Source organism: Bactrocera tryoni, chromosome 1 (genome assembly GCF_016617805.1).
Source record: "Bactrocera tryoni isolate S06 chromosome 1, CSIRO_BtryS06_freeze2, whole genome shotgun sequence".
Taxonomy (NCBI): Eukaryota; Metazoa; Arthropoda; class Insecta; order Diptera; family Tephritidae; genus Bactrocera; species Bactrocera tryoni.
The window spans coordinates 843,722-866,264 of NC_052499.1; the positions used below are offsets into that span (position 1 = coordinate 843,722).

The following is a 22,543-nucleotide window of genomic DNA, read 5'->3' on the forward strand; positions in this document are numbered from 1 at the left end:
GCTTCTAGCATTCGATTTGGCGATATTAACAGCCTTTTCCGATTTTGTATTTTACTGCTTAATGGTCTAAAAATTCCGGATAAAAACAAACGCTAGTTCTTTCATTTCACCGCACAGGGTTGCAGTGATTGCTTAAATCTATTTATAGCCATGCCGAGATTGCGAAAACTCCCTCAAATTTGTAAGAATTGAAATTTGAACTGAGGAACATCGTCTCTAAATATTATTTACCTCAATGATAGAAAAACGAGTGCTTTTGTGTACTCCCTGATATCAGACTGTTGTCGCGTCGTACCACTCGTATCAGTCATTTATGATATTGCACTCATAAAGCAATAAAAAATCAGTTACTTTTCAAACAAATATAGCCGGCATGCGTACACGCCTGATGCCAACAGCTCTTCACGATAAGCTATCTCAATTGCTTACACTTAGGAACTCCGGCAATTTCTGCCATTCCATATGTTTATGGAAAATAGTTAGTTTTTTCATTTCGCTTCCTTGAAGCTAAACTAACTGCAAATGTTAATTCAGACTAAATAATTAAAGCACTGCATTATTTATGTTTAATTTACATACACTTTGTGTAAAAAATACCAGTGTAAAGTGGTATGAACTCACTCAATTATGTGAGTCGGACAAAAAATATCAAGTATTTTCCTAAAAATCATCGGGCGGATTCTATTAGCATTCGGCTTTATATTAAATATGTATGAAATTAGGATTTTAAAAATATATCTATTAGATATGGTTTTGAGTTAAAACAGAACAGAGAATAAAAAATATATATTTTTTTTAATTTAATTTTATCTTATATTAGTTAAGGTCGGTAAAGATTAAGGTGAAATATATTTAATACTATTTATATTCCTAAAGCACATTATTATTATAACACGTGTGATAGCTAATATTTCGAAAATGCAACCATATGTAGATATTATTTCACCTTCAATTTAGGTCGTGTGGCACTGTTGACTTGTTAATATTTACTTTTATAATAATACTTATTAGCCACTTCACAGCCAAAGGCATTATAATCACTTCAACTGAAGTGTGCTAACATCTATTTATTGGAGTCTATTTACATATGCACTTACCTGTAAATACTTTAAGTAAGCGTAAGTGATATCAACTGTTAGAAAGAAAATTATGTACATTAGTGAAAGCTCAATACCAAATAAGATCTTTACTTGTTTGAATAAATTACATAAAATAACAAGATAACCTTTTCGCTTTAACGAATATGAACTTTTGTCTCTTTATTATGAAGTTTTCTTTTGACAGCATTCAGCCATCGAAAAAATGATTCAACCTCTTTTGGGTTGTGGAGCTAAACCTAAAGTTCTATGTCGTTGGTAGCTCAAGTAACTATTTTTGACCATCAATTATTGTTAATCCCAATTAACGGTGCTTCAGATTTCGGGAAATGGTTTCTCTCAAACGTTTTTCAATTATGATGTTGTTAAGTTGAAAATATGTTCCCACATATAATTTTTGTTATAATTAGCGTATTCAGTGTAATTAAGTAATAAAAATTCTATGAAAGGCTTAGTTTTGGAAACAGCACATGTGAATTATTACTTAGTACCCTTTATGACATGTGTGGAATAAGAATTGATTACGAAAAATATTTAAAAACTAAATAAAATTAAAACTAAATTTCTGTCTGCAGTACGAATGAATTGGTAATAATATGTGGTTACCACATCCGTTTCCGGAATAAATATACATATGTAATTAAAATTTCACATTTTCCAGATTCAAATGATTTCACCAACATACATATACATATATATTTCTTATACCGATTGCAATTCATAGTAATTATAAATCTTGCTATTTCTCTGCGAATTGAAAACTAAAAACAAATGTCACAGCCAATAATGTCATTTCACATTTATTTATTTTTCCCTTTCTAATCACAGCAATAATTTATATGCAAAACTACACTAAATTTAGTTCAGCAAAACGGTACACATATACACACTTACAAATATGTTCGCTTATAATCCACGAATATGAATAAAACATTTAAATAAAATTATAATGACCAATTGAGTATCGGAAATTTATTAAACAACAACACGTGCATGTGCTCTTACAGTTGTGATAGACACAAACTGAATTCTTACATGTGAATAAATTCCATAATTATTACGACTAATTGATGAAATAATCGCACTCAATATAAAGTATTGCGGCTCAAACATAAAAATCGGATAGCGAACGCGCAATCAAACTTAGTTAGCATCGTCAAGAATACCGCCCACCGGAACCAGGAATCAAAAAACAACACACAAATACAATACAAACAAGTATATGCAAAGCACATTACGGTAAGGAGTGCAAGCGCTGGCAGTTCTAAGACTGCAACTTACTTACAGTACAAAGAAAGCCAACGAAATTGCCAATGCGAACTCATTAATACTAAGCGCTCGTTTCGAAATCATTGCTACCATCTTAACCGGTCATTTATCGCTCAAATAAACGTCTACGATTGGCTGCCACGCTCATTGCCCATTCTATTTACGGACAATACGAGTTCCTTGTGTTCTGTTTGTAATTAAACGTCAGTACTTCAAAGATCACTGACAGCAATCGCCACGTGATCATCATCTCATCCATTAGCAAATATGGATTTTGATCAGATTCTTGCGAGATGCGGCGATTTTAGTCGATATCAGTTTCTGTTGTTGACATTGTTCGGTGTAATCAACTTCATTGTCTCACTACATTATTTTACCCAAACTGTGATAAGTTTTGTGCCCGATCATTGGTGCTACCATGAGAAATTAGTGAATAAGTCATTCGATGAGATTGCGGAGATCTATGCGAAGTTTCCGAATCCATCTTGTACGCGCCTGCTCGACATCGATGGTGCGAATGTAACGGTGAGTCCAGAGAGTTGTACGCGTTGGATCTATAAATACGATTATGGCTATCGGAGCATGAACACAGAGGTGAGTACGTAAAACTTTTTCTTAAAAAAATTAAAGTAAAATCTTCAAAAAAACATTCTTGCAGCTAAACTGGGTCTGTGATTCGGCGTACAAAGCGCGCATCGGGCAGTCGTTATTCTTTATAGGTTCCGTTGTTGGAACCCTCTTTTACGGTCTGCTTTCAGACAAGATTGGTCGCTTGCCTGCTCTAATACTTTCAAATTTTTCGGGTTTTATTGGGGATTTTTCGACAATATTCTCTCAAAGCGTTACTACATTTTCACTTTGCCGTTTCATATCCGGCATGGCGGCAGATACGAATTTTTACCTTATGTATATTATTGGTGAGTGAGTTGGAATTTTCATTATGATATTTTTTGTAATCCTCTATAGGAGTGTACTATTAATTTCTAAAATAATTTGAAACCATGATGAGCGGTTTTTGTACACATAAGTTTTGATTTTTTTAATTTTTAACGTATTCTTTTTCACTCCTTAGTTCTTGAATACATCCGTCCATCGATGCGAACACTTGGTCTGAATTTAGCTGTCGGTGTCTTTTATACAATTGGCCTTGTCTTCACACCATGGTTGGCCGTACTCGTTGGGCATTGGCAACTTTATTTGGCCTGTACTTCACTGCCTATACTCTCCGTGGTTCTCTACTATTTCGTAGTGCAGGAGAGCGCTCAATGGTTGGTCACCAGAAATGATGTAGACGGTGCTATAAAGCGTTTGAAACGTGTTGCACGATTTAACAAACGAAAAGTGACTCCGTCGGAATTTGAAGAATTTCGCAAACATTGCGAGAAGCAGCGTCAAAAGATGGGCGGCGATGAGCAGGTGCACTCAACATTGCTGGATATGTTTAGAACGCCACGCATGCGCAAACACACACTTATATTGTTTTTCAAATCGTAAGTATATTTGCTATACAACATTATTTAGACAATGACAATTATTCGCCTAACATTAATTGATACTTACATATGTGTCACTCGCGCTAATTAAAACATAATTCACCGTTATTTACCTTCCAGGATGGTCATTACACTCTGTTACGATGCGGTCTCGCGTAATGTCGAGGGTATGGGCATTTCGCCATTCGTTATGTTCTCCTTGAGCGCCATTGCCGTGCTGCCATCGAGCATAATCGTGATCTTGCTACAGGATCGCATTGGACGCAAGGGCATGGCGGCCGGCTCGCTACTTGTCGGCGGTTTATTTACCTCTTTAGCAGGCGTAGCGATCGCCTATCAACAGCACAACCACAATGCCGTGCTACTGGCATGCTTAACCATAGCGGCGCGTTTCGGTGTGGCGATTTCATACGAATCCGGATCACAATATGCCACCGAATTGATACCAACATGCGTGCGCGGCCAAGGCGTGGCTGCGGTACACGTAGCTGGCTTTGCAGCATCGTTTTTGGCGCCCTACATCTTGTGGTTGGGCACATTCTTCAAGGCAGCGCCATCGATCATTTTGGGTGCGCTCTTCTTTACGGGTTCCTTTGTATGCCTACTACTTCCCGAGACGCTTAACAGGTGCGGAAGCAACTATCTCCACAAAATGTTTATGTGTACTAATTTTAATTGCGAATTTTACAGAACACTTCCAAAAACTGTCGAAGAAGGTGAAGTTTTCGGCAAAGGCGAACGTATGTTCGATTTCCCCTGCCTTTCGAAGAAAGGCAAACGTTCTTGTGACTCTGAAGAGGAAGCCTACGAGCGTAAGCAGTCGTTAACTGATTTCGATCGGGGCAATGAATCAGCCGATGAGAACCTCAACAGTGCGGCATAAATGTGTGCGAACGCGTTAGCCGCCTTAGGTGCTAAGTTTTAGAATAAACAAAAAACACAAACAACGGATAACGGTAATATTTTGCACAGACGCGAAAGCACACAAAACACAATACTTTTTTTTATATCAATGTTTTGTATAGTCAACGTCCTTAGTTCTTAAGAGCCTACTAGTAATGTTGTAAGTAACAGGTGCTTAGTGGGGAAGGGGTAGTACGAGTAGACTTCAGTTAAAATTTCGAAAGAAGTGTTTAAGGAAACAATGCGTGTATAATGCAGATATATGTACATATGCGTATACATTATATATTTATGTGTATATACAATATCTATCCATCTTTTTGCACTAAATAAACTTTGTATTATGCATAACATACAGGAATTAAGCGATATACATACATATATCAAACATGTTTAAAACGTTGTACGTTATACTTACACATGTATACATATATGTACATGTATATACTTGTTTATACATATAAGTACATATGTACTTGAAAGTCGTAATAAGCATTTGGCACAATTTTACTTAAGCAGAGCTTAAAGCTAGTACTGATTTCTAAGCAGATTTACAAAAAGGAAAAAATGGAGAAATAAAAATATTTTTTTTATAAATCTACACACTTACATACATGCATATATATTGAGAAGTACGTTCTTGATATTCAAAGTGAAAGCCCAAGTGAGCATACCGAAATAGATTGTTCTATTGAAAATATAAAAGAAGTATCTACTCATATAAAAGCCATCAAATATAAAGTGAAGAAACACATATGCTTATATACATAAATATGTACATACAAAATTTTGATAATAGCTCATTTAAGAATGTAATAGGTGCCTAAAATCGTTTTATATAATAGCTGCATCAAAAGTTTGAGAATTAATATAATTAAGTTTCTTTTCAGCTTAATAATTAGTAAATAAACTTAATAATATTAAATATATAGCTTCCTTAATTACAGTTAGTTTCTTAAGTCATTTTAGAATATACATTTCTACAAACATTAAACACTTATTATATAAGCATATATTAGTTAACATAAAAATGTACATATACATATGTACCATATACATATCTATGAATTTAATTTTTTCCTCCAACCACATGTACATGTACATAAGTCTGCATATATCATTTATGTATGTATTTATGTTTGTAAAATGTTTTTTTACACAAAAATACAAAGGAAAATCGTCAAAATAGTACAGCTAGTGAACAATCTTGTGAAACTGTCTTGTTTTCATTTACGGCGCATGTGTGGCGGTTGGATAAGGAACAATGGGCAGTGGAGGGGCAGAAGAAATAATAATTATTCAGATATATTAATATTCTAAAATCCTGTCAGCATTTATGACTTTATTTCTTAAATTTTCTTGAGAGAATACAAACAAAGTTATCAAGTTATAAGCTTACAAACGTCTGCATATTCATATATTTGAATAAAATTTACAATTTCCATGTTCAACTTCATAAAAAAAATATATTAAACACTCATTCAATGCGAATAACAAACCTTAGGTATTATTAGCAAAACAATCACTTATCAATTTTCTATATCTCAATGACTGTCATTGCTGACATCACCGTCCATCTTGCTTAACGTCTTATCGAAGCAAACAAAATAGTACCAGCGCTGATTTCGCGCAAAGTCCTCACCATCTTTCAAAGTTTGCGGTAGTTTTCTGTGGTGATGGCAAGTTATATATAATTTAGAAATCAAATAAACACATGTTACATATTTAAGATTACTTACTGATTCATGGTCTCTGGCAGTGAGAGGCACAATAATGCTGCAAGGAACATTACTAAAGATATGCAGATCGACGGAAGGGGTTTGTAGAAATACCCTAAATATATAACATAGGAATGTAGGCTGGTAAAAGCGAAACCAGCCACATGTATATTGGCCATGCCACGGCCACGTACGGTGGTTGGTAGGAATTCGGAGGAATATTGTGTTTCCGCCTCGTAGCTCACGACAACGCCGTAACGGCCGAGACCAGTCATAATAGCGAAGAGTAGAGCATGTCGCTCGGTTTCAAGTAAAGCGATGAGGATACTGTTAGCGCCGATAATAATGGCACTGACTAAGAAGGTGCTGAAGGCCATCCCCTTGCGACCTATGTGATTTTGTAGCAAGATTATAGTTAAACCTCCCACAACATATACAACCGAAGTGGTCGAGAAAAGTACGAATGGCGAGCTGCCCATGCCTTCCATATTGCGGCTGATCACATCCAGCGCGAGTGCGAGAAATATGCTGCATTACAATGAGAGAGAGAGTTTTAGAGAGTTGAGAGATAAAGTAGAGTATATACCAGATATTTTCACATACTTCTTCAACAACATCAAAATGGCGAATTTGCGCAAACGTGGTGTGCGAAACATGCCCCAAAAGGTGTCTTTATTAGCTTTCTTCGTGAGTTCTTCACTTGTCTTTTGCTTACAGTGTGCTATGAATTCATCGAAAACCTCGTCTTTCACCTCGCGTTTATTGATTTTGGCAACATGTTTGAGACATTTAACCGCGCGATCATATTGCTGTGTTGCTATCAGCCATTGCGCGCTTTCACAAATTAAAAACGGGTATACTAGAACAAGTAGAGCCGGTACAGATGCGATGTACAGATAGCCACGCCATGAACCTGACCATAGTGCATACCAGGGGGACAAAGCCAAACCAAGGAAATAGAATATACCAGTTACCATATTTAGACCGAGTGTACGCTTACTTGGACTAAGATACTCGAAGACTGAAAAATAAAAATTTTCCTAAATATACAAGGCAATAACCGCAGAAATCGAGGCTAAGTCCCTTTTTTATACTTGATGACCATTAACTTACCCATTATGTACATCAGATAGTAAAATGTGTCCGTGGATAAGCCCGAAATGAATCGAAAAATAGAATATATTGGCAAATTGGTGGAAAAAGTTGTGAGAAAGTCGCCTATCGCTCCAGTAAGTGTGGTGCAGATCAACGCAGGGAGTCGACCGATTTTGTCTGCGAGATATCCGAAGAAAACCGTACCGATGACAGATCCCACAAAGTAGAGAGATTGTCCGATCGCAGATTGTATAGCTTCTTCACATACCCAGTTAAGCTGAAACAATGTACGTATGTATAAGGATGTAGTTTAGCTTGGTATTTTTTACAAACGTGACAAAATCTTTATGTACGAATTTGCGGTAATTAATAAAAACGCTCGCTGATTTGCATGTCTGTATACAAATGTATATAATATAATTTATATGTGTACATGTGAATAGAAAAGGTATAAGAAATTAATAAATTCATCCAGTGGTCTCTATACACTACACAGTATACAGGGAAATCATAGCATACATTTGTGCGCACTCGTCAGAAGCGGACAATTTGAGCGAGTTTCCATCTCTTTTTTTAATTACCATCATATCCTATTCTCTTTTAAGACAAGACATTTAAGTAGTAAATAAATTCATGGCCGTACTTACATCTGATGTAACGCTTATATAACCACTTTCATATTCATATATCCACCTCCGGCATTTACCGACTTCCGCTACAATCGGCTGGCCATCGACTATGTCATCTAGCAGGGTGCAATGTGGATCAGTCGTTTGTGCGTAGACAGCGCGAATTTCATCGAAACTGGCATTTGACAGCTTTTCATGGTAACACCTGAAATTTAATTTATTTTATTATTTATTAAGAAAATATTACATCCCATTTTGATCTGCTGCAGTACAAATATTGTGACGCATTATGGCTTTAGTCAAGCTAATGCGAATTCTTAAACACAAACAAGTACAAAAGTTGATATTCACCTAACTGTTGAGTGTAATGACATTAAATAATCGATAAAAAAAAGTATAAATCTCTTGATTAAGCTATGTCTGTATATCTGTTCGCTAATTCTCCGATTAGAAAGGTGCTATTCGATTCTCTTTCACTGAGCAATGAAACATTACTAATGCGAAAAATGTGTAATAATTCGAAATCGTATCTTACGAGCAATCTAGAAAGGCTAATAAATATATTGCAAATAATTTAGATACATATTTTTTATTTTTATCGTAATTGAACGTGTTTATTTATAGTGAACTCGACCACGCGTTGCTGTGGTATACATTTTATACTATTATTCATAAAATAAACTATTTAATACAGTGAACATTTATTTACGAATAAAGGCGATAGCGTTTTTGTCGGTATAAGAATGCAAGGGACTGTACTTGAGGTTTAATTTTGAATATGTATGTATATGTACAAATAAATTTCATTGGAAAAAATAGCGAATTGAAGGCTGCTTTTTCAATGTCTGGCTACCAGCCTTTCTGTTCAGTTAATAGAGTTGTCCGCTTAATAAAATGTACTTAATAAACATCAACTATGTGTATGGTTAATGAACATGTCCGCTTAATAGCGCGTCCATTTAAGTGAGCTTTCACTGTATTCTTTATTTGGAGTTGTTTTTACTATCCTATCTTCTAAGTTGGTTCAAACTGAACGCAGTGTGCTAAATTTTGCTAAAATCTGTCCAGTTGTTTAGGAGTCCATCGCGGACAAACAACGTGACACTTAATTTTTATATATAAAGATATGGAAACTTACGTTAATAAAATTAAGCAAACACCGTCTATAGTTTGGAAACTAGGACAACTTCATATTAGTTCATAGTAAAATACTTTCGGTCACATTTACGAAAAGGAACAAAAAATTATGTCGTTTGGTGACATCAAAATCAAAGTATTACCCCAAACCGTTTCAGTCGTCAACATCAATTTATTTTATGCTTATACACTCGACAGGGTTATCTATCGGAGACCCCATAAAACAATACATAAATGGTCGCAGTGTTCATCCGTCCGTCTGCCCGGCTGTCTGTATATACTCAACCGCTTATTTCAGTTTTCGAGAACAGAAATTTTGCTCAGATACTTTTCTCTCCAAGAAACTGCTAATTTTTCGGAACCGCAGATATCGCACCACTATAGCATATACTATATATAGCAGCCATACAAACTGGTCGATCAAAATCAAGTCATTGAAAAGAAAACTTTTGTATTTGTGGAGGGTACTAAATAAGATTTGTAAAATTGCTGTTTTATATCTGTGAAGGCATTTAACATTACAATATATATTTAAGACATAGGAGGATAGGAGCGTGGCTGACTTTTTCTGAAAAAATTTCTTTCGCGAAATTTGGTGGAGACTTACCTTCTTATGTTCCAAACATACTGTGTTTTTAGTACATAATATCGAAAAAGCTAATTTTCAATAAAAAAATCTCAATGCAAATTATATATTTTTTAAAAAAGCCCATAAATTATTTTTCCATTAATGTTTATTATTTCAACTTTCTTTTTTTCAAAAATTATTTACCCTGGTCTATTATAATAAGACAAATTTTTAATACTGATTAATTTTGGTTCTGAATAAATGGGAGCAAATGTTCAATTTTTATTAAATATGGCTAAAGGAAGAGAATCCAATTCACTTATGGGTTGGATCTATCCAACACGTTAACATGAAGTGAAAATTATAAAATTTATTTTTGAAACCATGATGACATAAAAATTGAATTATCCGCGCACAAACACAATTATGTTGCATAATAGCACATTTAAATTTATCTTGCTAACGATTGATATGCACCACTAACGATCACTAAACAATTCACTGTCTAATAATTTTTAATTGCACTTCTTTTGTATTTGCTATCCGCATTGGTTGCCACTTACCAGTGCTTCGGCGTGAAACTAATTATCGTTTGCGCAAAGTAATGCACCGATGAAAGGAGGTTAGTCAGACTGAAACATAGCAGGACCAGAAACTGGAACCGCCCGAAATTGCCACATTTCTTTAACACAGCATCGAAATCCATCTCATTTGCTATTTTATTTTAGCGTTTTAAAAATTTTCAGGTTTATACTTTTGCCTGTTTGTAATTGTTATGCGCCGTTAAGCGTAAATACGATACACCAGCACTTCCCTAGAGTGATCAAATGTTTCAATACCTGAACATCTGCTTATATATGGTCGTAGCGAGTGCAACAGGCTTTTGCTTGCGCCAAGAGCAGAAACTGTTTATGGGAGAATTTTGTAACAGAAGCATTTATCTATAAAGATTCATTTAAGAAATGAGCAAAACCGTTGTATAAAATGATCACACACATTTAGCTGAAAATCGAAATTACATCGAGCAATATTATTTGCGAGTCGCCGTTGCGCAATGTGATTGCCAGTGATAATTTATTCCACGAGATGGAACAACAGAATGTGTATTCTTCCGATTGCTCATAGCTTTTAATCTCCATTTTTAAGTTCAGTGAGAGCGAGCCTACAAGTGTTGTGGTCTCTTCTCAAATGTTTTTGAATAAATAACTTTTTGCAATATTCTTAATTATTATTGTCATACAGTAAAGATCTAAACATTACTAAACTTACAGGAGAGTGTGAGTATGTGTTTGGAAAACGATGTATGAAATTTAAATTCTGGTTTTCTAAGATGCATTTGCACATGCATATAAAATCTTATAAAATAAGTAAGGCCGTGCGAAATTCGCGTAAATAGGCAAGTTTGGTGCCCTCGCTTATTATGGCATACTTTTTTGAGAGTATTCAGCAGTTGATACCAAATTGTGCGACCTAACGGCTATGGGAGAGAAAGGAGTTAAAATGTTGCATTTGAGGAGCTTGCTACCGGTTTCGCATAATTTCCAAGATTCCTATGGAAGTTCCCGGAAATCTCATTCTTTACGAAAGATATTACTCGCATAATCGAGTCTAATGACGAGCGAGATTAGAGTTTATGGTAGAGCGGTTCTGACCTTTAGTGCAACAAAGTTGTGCTTGGGTAAAATTTTGTAATAATCCTTAATTGTATGTATGAAGTGTGTCTAGATTAGCTAATTAAAATGCTTGTTCAAGCTATAATCATGATTCAGTATATGAATTGTGATATTTGGAACAAGTTTTTTTTTAAATTCAATGAGTTCGGAGAGCAATGCATAAACAACTGGTTTCAGACAATTTCCTCAGCTTTATTTTCAATTGTGAGCTAAATGCGGCATTAGTCGAGCCTCAGATAAAACGAAATTAAATTTATTGTTCAACTGATTAATCAGCGCTGATATGAAGTGTTTTTTTGGTAAGAACTACACCCAACTCTTTTTTTACACGGTAGATACGTTCCTCAGAAATCCGTGTAAAAAAAGAGGCGTTTCCTATAGTAAAAGGGGGGATACTTTCCATGTCATCTGAAAACCGTGTAAGATGAAATAAAGAACTATATTTACTTCGAAAAACCGCGTAAAAAAAGTTGAAAACAATAAAATTTCAGATATGCATACAAATTGTATGTTCTTATAGCATTTTATTGAGCGTTAAAACTTAATATACATAATTGATACAGGTGAAAAATTGTAGAGCATGCAAAAAACAAAAGAAATCTGTTAATCCAGAACTAAGAACAGAAAAATTAGAATAAAAATAAAGAAACAATATTTACATAGCTACATAATAATTAGTCGCTACTTGACAACGAGCGCAATTGTTTGCGACGAACTGGACTATAGTCGGTATCATGGCTGGAGATATCCATTTCAGCAATGTAAATATCATGCGAACAAAATGTGTAGGTAAGAGTTCTCGAATAAGGGGATTTTCCAGTCACTACTATGTATGTTCATTTCAACAATGGTGTTAGGTGTGGTAAAAGCAAACATAATTACAAGACAGTAATTTTGAAACCGAAGTAGATTAAAATTTTTTACCAAAAAAATGTTTTCTCAACCGTATAACTTCAAATCTGTGTAAAAAGAAACCGTGTAAATCCTTTTTAAATAGTATATTGTGATTGTGAGTACTTATTGGCCATGCCGTATTTGCTAACGGAAACATAGAAATCCTACTAATTTCTAAATGACTACAAAAATTTATTTAATTCTATACACAAATCTATACATAAATCTTTCCTCTCTAAAGTCTTTAAGATTAATACATATGAAAACGGAATGATTAACCATTGCAAATTGCATTAATTATAATACATAATTATAATCCATATACCCATTCAACCATTATTCCCTTCAGCTTCCTTCCTGTTCTTTTTTTTTGTCGAAACATATAAAATAGTACCAGCGCTGATGGCGAGCAAACTCCTCGCCATCCTTCAAAGTTTGCGGTAACTTTCTGTAGAGATAGAAAATAGTTACAAAAACAAAAAAAAAACAAATATACATAAATTATTTACTTACTGATTCATGGTCTCAGGCAGCGCTAGGCATAAAAGAGCGGCTATTAACATTATACCCGATATGAAGATCGACGGGAGCGGTTTATAGAAATAACCTAAATATATCACATATGAGTTCAGACTGGTAAAAGCGAATCCCGCAACATGTATATTGGCCATGCCACGACCACGTACGGTGGTCGGTATAAATTCAGAAGAGTATTGTGCCTCCGCTTCATAGCTCACGACGACGCCATAACGACCCAGACCGACCATAATCGCAAGAAGTAAAGCGTTTTTCTGCGTTTCTGTAAAGGCAATCAGAAAACCGGTAGCCGCAATGATTATTGAGCTCACTAGCAGCGTACTGAAGGCCATTCCCTTGCGACCTATACGATTTTGCAGCAGGATGATGGTTAAACTGCCCATAACGTACACCACTGAAGTGGCCGAAAACAGTGTGAATGGCGAGCTGCCCATGCCTTCCATATTACGGCTGATTACATCAAGTGCGAGCGCTAGAAACATGCTGCATTGGAATGAGAGAGTATCAGAGATAGAAAAATAATGAGTAGCAAATAAAGAAGACTTTCACCTACTTCTTCAACAACATCAAAATGGTGAATTTGCGCAAACGTGGTGTGCGAAACATGCCCCAAAATGTGTCTTTGTTGGTTTTCTTCGCGAGTTCGTCACTTGTCGTTTGCTTGTAGTGTGCTATGTATTCATCGAAAATTTCATCTTTCACTTCGCGTTTATTGATTTTGGCAACATGTTTGAGACATTTAACCGCGCGATCGTATTGGTGTGTTGCCATCAGCCATTGTGCGCTTTCACAAATTAAAAAGGGGTACAATAGCACAATTACGGCCGGTACTGAAGCGATGTATAAGTAGTTACGCCATGAACCTGACCATAGCGCAAACCAGGGTGCCAAGGCCAAGCCAAGGAAGTAGAATATGCCGGTGACCATGTTCAGACCAAGTGTACGTTTTCTTGGACTTAAGTATTCGAAGACTGAAATAAATAAAATCATGTACAGATATATTAAATGAAAAATGAAACACCTCCTTACCCATTATATACATCAGATAGTAAAATGTGTCTGTGGATAAGCCTGAGATAAAGCGAAAGAGTGCATACAGTGGCAAATTGGTGGAAAAAGTTGTGAGAAAGTCGCCTGTAGCGCCAGTAAGTGTGGTGCAGATCAACGCAGGGAGTCGTCCGACTTTGTCTGCCAGGAACCCGAAGAATACCGTGCCTATCACAGAACCCACGAAGAATAGTGATTGTCCCACTGCGGATTGTATGGACTCTTCACATACCCAGTTTAGCTGCAGGTGAACAAATGGATAATATAATTTAAGAATAAATGAATGCACAAAACTGTAGTATTTTAATACTGATTATGAATAGAATTTTTAATTTTACTGCAGTAGAAAATTGAATTATGATATTCATTGTAGAACCGTATTTGTTTTTTATTTATATTATTTTAACTGTTTGAACCAACGGACACAATAATTGTTGCATACATTTGAGCGCATTCATCAGATGCAGACAATTTGAGCAAGCAACTATCACGACGACCGCGATTAATCCCCTTTCGTTTAATAATCATCATCTTATTCTCTTTTAAGACAATTGAAGTAGCAAATAAATTAATGACCGTACTTACATCTGATGTAACGCTTTTATAACCACTTTCATATTCATATATCCACCGCTGGCATTTACCGAGTTCGGCAACAATTGGCTGACCGCCGACTATGTCATCTAACATGGTGCAATGTGGATTGGCCGTTTGTGCGTAGACAGCGCGAATTTCAACGAAACTGGCATTTGACAACTTTTCATGGTAACACCTAGTTAGAAAACAATAAATATTTACGTATTTGCGCAGCTGAATCTAAAATGTTCCACAGGAAACTATAGTGAAGGGCAAGTGACTGTTGGAGGTTAGTTAAGTGGCTGTTTTCTGAAATAGCACGACAGCAAAATGTATCGACTATCGCAGGCAAGCTCACATACAATTTACATTAGGTTTGTTTAAACAACTAAAATGTTATTCCAAAATTGTACAAAGAAATGAATAAATCTGGAAGAATATTGAAAATAATTATTGAACTACAATATTTAAACGCTTTTTGTACTAATTTTCTCATTTACGTTTATTTGTGTTTAATGCCACAGATAAGGGAACATAGACTCTAGGTCACGGTCAAATAAAATATATGTATACGCATGTGTATTTTGAAAAAACTTTGCTAATAAGTTATTACACTATATTGTGAATTGAATATTGCCATTAAAATTTTTTTATTGCACTTTAGTTAGCATTTATTGTTGATTTGAGCCTGCAATGTGAATGATCATTGCTTTTTCTTCATAATTAATGAAGAATTATATTCTCTAATATTTTGATGGGCTTATTTCTAACTATTTTTCATCAAAAAGCGTAGTTAGAAAAGATTTTAGCAGCTCCTTTTAATCCCAAACTTGAAACTTCAATAGCACGGCGAAAAATTCATATCAAAGCAAAATTTTCATATAAAACATTAACCAGCTGGCACTTAGTAGGATTAACTCAGGTAAACTGCTTACATAACTTTGAAAATACTCGCAGAACACTTCCTGACCTCCCCTTACATTCATTAGCCAAGCACTTCATTTCCATCTATGGTTTCCTCCCTTACCAGTGCTCTGGCGTAAAACTGATTATTGTTTGTGCAAAGTAATGCATCGATGAGAGAAGATTTGTAAGTCCAAAGCATAGCATTATGAGAAATTGAAAGCGCCCAAAATTGCCACACTTCTTTAAAACCGCGTCAAAATCCATTACCGGCAAACCCATTTTCTTAATTTTTGGATTATTAGTTTTCCAATTTGAACAACTTGAAGATTATGAATTTGTTCTCCTTATATATATACATATATATAATATATCCTTATTTTGTCTTCGTTACACACACACACTTCTACACTCCGTTCGCCGACATTCCTGAAAGTCACAAAACCTTTCAGAACGTCTGCTTCAGCTTTTATATACGATCGGTTGTCTCGGCGGCTTTCGACTGCGGCGCACTCTCGCCGACCCTTCGGCATTTAAGCAATGTTGCTACTAAAGTGCTTGCTTACATACATATGCCTTTATTGTGGTGACACTTTGTTGCTAGACAAAAGTAAAAAGAACATGATTTCGCTTTTGTTTTCGTTAGCGTTTCTAAAGCGCAAACATCAACAGTATTTATACTTTTTATTATATTGCCAAATACTTTTACATAATCCCATTCTTGCTTGCAGTATTTAAGTTTGTGCGGGTGGGCGTATGTGAACGTAGCTGACGCTTTCGCATGAATTGAGAATACCTATTTCATCCTTATTTCGATAATTTGAAGCCATGCTAATTTAAAGAGATCGCAGCTTTGATTTTTATTTCTTTGTTTTAGAATACGATTCAAGTAATATACAATCCCCAGAGGCATATTTAGTAAAAAAACATGCTGGTCCAAGTAGATGTTTTTGTTCCGTCTTCCTGTTTCGGATCTCCTTTCTCGCTATAAAGTTGAAATTTTTAAGCACAATGTGAATTTTGGCTCGGAAGTTGGGGTTTCGATTCGTCACACTCATTCACATAAACTTTACTTAAACTATGTGTAGGCATTTTGAGAGTGGTTTCAGTTTTTGTTTGCATCATAACAGCTTTCCCTGCATCTCAACATATGCCCGTTGGTCTCCTACATAGAAAGTTTTATAACGGAATTCTCTATGATTTCACAATTAATTCGATTGAATCAATTATTTTAGCAAACAAATACAAGTAATTTGCATGTTCTCATGTTGATGTGTATATTAAAAGTCAGTCTCCTATGTGTTAAAATTGAAGTCAATTAAGAACTTGGCGCCAATGAGAAAAGCTGTAGAAGAATACTAATATGGTAAATGTGACTGATGTCTATGTATGTATTATATTTGGGCTCCTATCAGACTTCACTTGTTTGCCGTTATATTTTGGCATTTCATGTTTTCGTTTTCGTTCTGGATGGAAAGCCGGTTATAGTACCAATGAAAATATTACAATTGGCAAATTGTGATGCCTTTAAAGTGTTCAGGGTATTTCATTAAACGACTACTTTTTTATTAGTTATCTTATAGTAAAAAGGTAAAATATCGAAATAGTAAGTTTCACTTTTGTAAATGTAAATAAATCGATGCAAACCTTGAATAAAAATATAAAGCATAAATTGAGATACTATGTTTATCTAATGAGTATCCTGCTTCTCAACGACATCATTGTTATTAGTTTGTACTCGATTAAAGCAAGGGAAGTAGTACCAGCGTTGGTGTCTTGCAAAGTCTTCGCCGTCCTTAAGGGTTTCTGGTAGTTTCCTGAAAGTAAAAAGGGAATGAAATTCCAATATATTTTAATTAGTATTATAATTATTCTCTACTTACTGATTTAAGGTCTCCGGCAGTGCCAGGCAGAGCAGCGCGCCACACACCATTACCGCCGAAATAACAATCGATGGCAACGGCTTGAAGTAGAGACCCAAATAAATGACATATGAACTAAGCATAGCAAAACCATAGCCGATCACATGAATGTTCGCTAGGCCACGCCCACGTACTGTCGTTGGTATGAATTCTGCGGCATATTGTGCTTCTGCATCATAACTTACAATCACACCATATCGACCCAGAGCAACCATAATTGCTAGCAGCACGGTATTCTTCTCAGGATCAAGAAAAGCGATCATAAAGCCCGTTACAGTGACTACGATCGCACTAACGAAGAGCGAACCGAATGCCATGCCTTTCCGTCCTATGCGATTTTGCAGGAAAATTATTGTCAGACCGCCTGGGATATACGCGAGAGAGGAGACAGAGAATAGCGTGAAGGGTGAGGAGCCTAAACCTTCCATATTGCGGCTGATCACGTCAAAAGAGATTGTGACGATCATGCTATGGTGCAAGAGTTATTTTTTTGTTAACAGTGCAAAATAAGATTCATACTTATTTCGATTTTGTCACTTACGACTTCAATAACAGTATGATGGTGAATTTTCGTAGTCTCGGCGTACGGAACATTCCCCAGAAAGTGTCTTCATTTCTGTTGAACTTTTTATCCAAAGCCACTTTCTCCTCATAGTATGCCCGAAATTGCGTGAATACTTCCTCTTCAACTATGCGCTTGTTGAATTTCGCAACACGCCTCAAACAATTTACAGCTCGATCGTAACGTTCAGTTGCAATCAACCACTGCGCGCTTTCGCAAATGAATAAGGGATAGATCAGCACAATCAACGCGGGCAGAGAAGCGATATAGAGGTAATAACGCCATGATCCCACCCAAATGGCATACCAAGGTGACAAAATCAAGCCAAAACAATAGAAAAACGCTGTTATAACATTCAGACCGAATGTGCGCTTTTCTGGGCTCAAGTACTCGAAAACTTCGTAGGAATAAGCAAGAAGAACTTTAAATACACGATTCATAGTGTAGTACACTTCTGCTACTCACCCATTATGTACATGAGGTAGAATATCGTATCATTCGATAGACCCGATACAAAGCGGAACAATGCGAACGCAGGCAGTGATGTTACAAAGGAGGTTAAAAAGTCACCAAAAGCGCCAGCCAATGTTGTGCAGACCAGCGCTGGCAAGCGTCCAATTTTATCAGCCAGAAATCCAAAGAATATTGTGCCAATGATAGAACCCAAAAAGAAGAATGACTGACCTGTAGCAGCTTGGTACGCATCATTACAAATCCAATTGAGCTGAAAATTAAAAAAAAAAATTAAATGGTTAAATTAGCAATGGGAAATGATGATGAATTTTTCTTTTTCATCCAAATGGTCGTTGAGTTGTTTTTTGAACAATGTTCCTCTTTATGCCGTTAAGTAAATTTGAAATTTTTTAAAGACACAATGTTAATGCTAATTCTAACAAAAAACAAACTAAGGGATATTCTGCGTTTTTCAATTTAATTTTCAAAACTATTTTTGCAGAAAATGTTAAGAATTGAGGAAATGCGTTAATGGAAAAAAATCGATTTAGTATTTATTATTGTATTTCTTAACTTACATCTGTGGTTATGCTGCGGTAGCCACGATCATATGCATAGATCCATTCAGTGCATTTACCCACCGCCGCAACTATCGGCTGATCGTCGACGATATCTTCCAGCAGAGTGCACTGCGGATTTGCGGTTTGCGCATAAATGCTGCGTACGTATGAAGTACTGGCGTTGGCTAACTTCTCGTGAAAGCACCTGAAGTTTCGATAAAGTGGAATTAATAATTGTTTATTGGGGTTATTTTAAGAATTAAATTTTCTTCACTGTTCACTTTGAAGTTTTCCCTATTTTCTTACTAAGTCAGAGCCTTAGCAGCCATTATCGAGCCTGCTTTTATATACTCTTTGGGTAGTGGCCCGAAACTTCAAGGATAGGTAATTTTCAATGCTACACTGTTGGGCGCAACTTGAGATATTACTTTTGCGATTCATCCATATCGAAAGCCATGCTACGTCTGAGCTTAATTATAGTTCTAAGTGACTGAACTCTGTAATTTTGAGACTTCGAACTTCTTAAACTCACCAATGCTCAGGGGTAAAACTAATAATCGTTTGCGCAAAATAATGCAGCGACGATAGAATATTTGTGCAGCCGTAAAAAAGCAATAACACCAATTGATAACGCCCGAAATTGCCGCACTTCACCAGAACTGCATCGAAATCCATTGCCACAGGTTCACACTATGGTAAATATCATAAGATTTAAGTTTTCCAAATTTTATACGTTTTGGCCATGGCCAAGGTGAAACTTTTCGAAAGTGATGGCAGTTGCAGTTTTAAATGCCAAACGAATTGCTTTCTGCCCCTTTTGCCACATGAGCTAAGATACATACTATGTATATTGCCTAATATCTTGTGAAAATCTCTAAATATACATACTCTTATCATAACTGCAAATGCGAGTGCGCCGCACGAATTGCCAAGAAGGTTTTGGGCCACGTTTTCCTTTAAGTTTTCTAGGGCGCATATGAACACTACTTTCAAGCAGAAATGTGTTAGCTAAGATATCTGGATATATGGATCCGAAATTTTCTTTGCTTTGCGTTAGAAATTTTGCTGAAATGCATTGCGGGATACACAACGGATAAAACGAGCTTCTTGATAATTATCTGAAAGTCGCGCCAATAAACTCTTGTTATGCATTGTGACTATAATTGGTGATTTGCGTAGATGCCTTATTTGTTTTGTATTTCGAAATAATCTAACTGGACTTTTTATAGGTTTTTATAATGCTTTGTCATGTTGTCATGTTTTTTATTCACATGAAGAGGGAGTCTGAAAATATTCTTAATAAAATAAAAGTTTGCGTTACAAATATTTACAGAGTTTTATTGAAATTTATGAGAAAGAAAGGATGGTTTACCTATTTTGAATGATTGCTCTTAGAAGTGGGCGGCGCGACATGTGTGTAAGTGCTATCTACGACGAGTATTCGTAAGAATATGCATAAAAAATATGTACAAAAAAAATAATTTATTAATTCATTAAGTATGTATAATATTTTAAATGCTATTTGCGTTAACTGAATGAGCTTTTATTACTCCAGAGAGTCCAAACTGTTGTTTGTTTTCTTATGTACATTTTACTTTTGTGGATTGAAATAGAATTTCGGTTGTAAAAAAAGAGCTTGCTTTTATCCGATGTCAACTGTGGAAGATTTGAGATGACAGAGATTTAAAGGGGAACAACCTCTTCAAAACATGAGTTCAGTCACTTAGCTTTTTTTAGCCAAGGTTAAGCAATTAACTAAGTCTTTTCAAGTGCAATAAAAGGCCGGTATCAACTTTATCGCAACATTCCAAATATTATATACATTTGTATATGTACATATATATGTGCATTTATAATCACTGCATTTCTTTAACCAAATATTCGGAATTTATACTATTTACACTGCTATTGATAAGCGAGTACAAAGTGTGAAATGCGAATATGAATTAAAAACGTGCATTTGCTGAATTGCAGAATTGTGCAACTCTTTTTGTGTATCTTTGCTTCCAAGGTTTCAAAACATGCGAACACAACCCTTGCCCAGATATCATGCCAGTGAGGCAAATAACCCCTAAGGGCATTGAAGGCCATTTTTCTGCATTTTGCATATACTCTCTACATTTTTTATTATGGGGTAAGTGTTCAATTGACCTTCACGTTTTAAATTATATTTGGTAAGTACGTAAATCAACACAATTTTGTATGAGTATCTCGTAACAAAGCTTGTTTATTTACGCAAAACTTTTGAGCTCTAAAGAGCTTCTACAAAAGTTTTCTGTAAAATTCACTGCTGGGCAATGTCGCCGCAATGCTACTAAGCTTAACATACTTTGAGGGATGACTTGTGACGATTTGCACTTTTTCTAATTTAATAGTATTACGTATATTCAACAATATCTTCTTATAATTATAAAAAAGGAGTAATTACGAATTAAGTATTTTTGAATTTCTTAAAAATAATTTATACTCGTATGTACACATAAGTTCAGAAATCTTACAAAACTGTTGCTGGTAACATTTCAGTAAGAGGAAGCGTTCTTCAGCAATTTTAATATTGGTGGAAATGCACTTGTTCAATATCAAATACAATGACGCTCAGAACATGTAGAGGAAGTTATGAGTTTACTTGACTAGTCTCGATATCGATACAAATATAGGTTTTTAATTTCTTTTTTAAACTGCTCGAACTCAAATCTTCCATTACATTATCAACTATATGTGTATTTTATATTTGGTGAGACATTCTGATACATACAATAACCTTTAAATTGCTTCATTCGAAAGTATCTAATGGCCTTTTCATTACGAATTAGAAACTCCTCTATTTATATTAGGTAGTCGAAAAGACTTTTCGTATTTCTAATCAATTTTTAACCTATTTTTTTATATAATAATAAACAAATAAACAAATATGTACCATTTTGGTCGACCACTTTTTGCCATTTTTCCGCTAGAGACATTATTCAATCAGTGTAAATCGAACTGATACAGGATTGTCTCCTTAAAATTTGTAAACTTCACAAATTTCATTGGTGGCTATGCCACGCAAGCCTTCCCTTTTTTATACAAAAATTTCAAAATATAACGAATTTTTTCATTATTTTCCCTCATTTTTGACGGCTGTAACTTTTTTTCAACTTCCCCGAATGCACTGGAGATATGCGACTGCAAAGACATCTATTGACAAAATACGAAAGGACTTTTTCGACTACCCAATAAACATATACTTTTCTTTGTTAGTCCATCTGCAGTCATACATATTTATACATGTAATTAAATTTTGCGCTGAATCGATTTCATTTGGACTATTGACAAAATGAATCGCACCGAAGTTACAAACTTCCTTCGTATTTGACCACAAAGAAGCCTTGTTTCCACTTATGCATTTCACCTTCTTTCTCTCAGTTCTTTTAGATTTTTGCATATTCGATGAACATCTAATTTGTGAATTTGTAATTTACTGGAGCTATAAAATTGCCTATCACTTACATATGTATATACAGCTAT

At 35.3% G+C, this 22,543-nt stretch overlaps 4 protein-coding genes across 7 annotated transcripts in view; 1 reads left to right on the top strand and 3 right to left on the bottom strand.

Annotated features, from left to right (window-relative positions):
- Positions 1–4,777, top strand: part of LOC120773696 (organic cation transporter protein) — a 29,946-nt gene extending 25,169 nt beyond the window's left edge. For all 4 annotated transcript variants that reach the window (XM_040102732.1, XM_040102758.1, XM_040102741.1 and 1 more), the window contains exons 2-6: positions 1,926–2,960; positions 3,025–3,283; positions 3,439–3,856; positions 3,980–4,486; positions 4,550–4,777. In XM_040102732.1, the coding sequence (XP_039958666.1) occupies positions 2,634–2,960; positions 3,025–3,283; positions 3,439–3,856; positions 3,980–4,486; positions 4,550–4,742 (1,704 nt within the window). In that variant the 5' untranslated portion in view covers positions 1,926–2,633 and the 3' untranslated portion in view covers positions 4,743–4,777. The remainder of the gene's footprint in view (positions 1–1,925; positions 2,961–3,024; positions 3,284–3,438; positions 3,857–3,979; positions 4,487–4,549) is intronic.
- Positions 4,778–6,083: 1,306 nt separating this feature from the next.
- Positions 6,084–10,758, bottom strand: LOC120766429 (organic cation transporter protein-like). The gene is made up of 6 exons (XM_040091932.1): positions 10,473–10,758; positions 8,223–8,409; positions 7,594–7,852; positions 7,084–7,501; positions 6,502–7,008; positions 6,084–6,430 (listed from the first exon to the last, which is right to left on the bottom strand). Exons 1-6 carry the CDS (start codon positions 10,613–10,615, stop codon positions 6,307–6,309), a joined length of 1,638 nt encoding a protein of 545 aa, XP_039947866.1. The 5' UTR covers positions 10,616–10,758; the 3' UTR covers positions 6,084–6,306.
- Positions 10,759–12,190: 1,432 nt separating this feature from the next.
- On the bottom strand, positions 12,191–16,027 carry LOC120782880 (organic cation transporter protein-like). Its single transcript, XM_040115428.1, has 6 exons — positions 15,664–16,027; positions 14,646–14,832; positions 14,043–14,301; positions 13,567–13,984; positions 12,990–13,496; positions 12,191–12,924 (listed from the first exon to the last, which is right to left on the bottom strand). The coding sequence occupies exons 1-6, from the start codon at positions 15,819–15,821 to the stop codon at positions 12,822–12,824; spliced, it is 1,632 nt and encodes a 543-aa protein (XP_039971362.1). The 5' UTR covers positions 15,822–16,027; the 3' UTR covers positions 12,191–12,821.
- A 1,038-nt stretch (positions 16,028–17,065) lies between these two features.
- On the bottom strand, positions 17,066–19,777 carry LOC120766748 (organic cation transporter-like protein). The gene is made up of 6 exons (XM_040092420.1): positions 19,569–19,777; positions 19,055–19,241; positions 18,489–18,747; positions 18,003–18,420; positions 17,423–17,929; positions 17,066–17,356 (listed from the first exon to the last, which is right to left on the bottom strand). Exons 1-6 carry the CDS (start codon positions 19,709–19,711, stop codon positions 17,230–17,232), a joined length of 1,641 nt encoding a protein of 546 aa, XP_039948354.1. The 5' UTR covers positions 19,712–19,777; the 3' UTR covers positions 17,066–17,229.
- Positions 19,778–22,543: the final 2,766 nt, after the last annotated feature.

Bases quoted from the DNA above. Each gene is read 5' to 3' on its own strand.
- LOC120766748 (XM_040092420.1), bottom strand. From the start codon at position 19,711: ATGGATTTCGATGCAGTTCTGGTGAAGTGCGGCAATTTCGGGCGTTAT. The intron at 19,242-19,568 runs GTGAGTTTAAGA...TCGAAACTTCAG, and splicing joins AGTTTTACCCCTGAGCATTG to GTGCTTTCACGAGAAGTTAG. The intron at 17,930-18,002 runs GTAAGTGACAAA...CTTGCACCATAG, and splicing joins ATCATACTGTTATTGAAGTC to CATGATCGTCACAATCTCTT.
- LOC120782880 (XM_040115428.1), bottom strand. From the start codon at position 15,821: ATGGGTTTGCCGGTAATGGATTTTGACGCGGTTTTAAAGAAGTGTGGC. The intron at 13,497-13,566 runs GTAGGTGAAAGT...ATTCCAATGCAG, and splicing joins ATTTTGATGTTGTTGAAGAA to CATGTTTCTAGCGCTCGCAC. The intron at 12,925-12,989 runs GTAAGTAAATAA...CTATCTCTACAG, and splicing joins CTGCCTGAGACCATGAATCA to AAAGTTACCGCAAACTTTGA.
- LOC120766429 (XM_040091932.1), bottom strand. From the start codon at position 10,615: ATGGATTTCGATGCTGTGTTAAAGAAATGTGGCAATTTCGGGCGGTTC. The intron at 8,410-10,472 runs GTAAGTGGCAAC...ATTAAATTTCAG, and splicing joins AGTTTCACGCCGAAGCACTG to GTGTTACCATGAAAAGCTGT. The intron at 7,853-8,222 runs GTAAGTACGGCC...ACATTGTTTCAG, and splicing joins ATATAAGCGTTACATCAGAT to CTTAACTGGGTATGTGAAGA.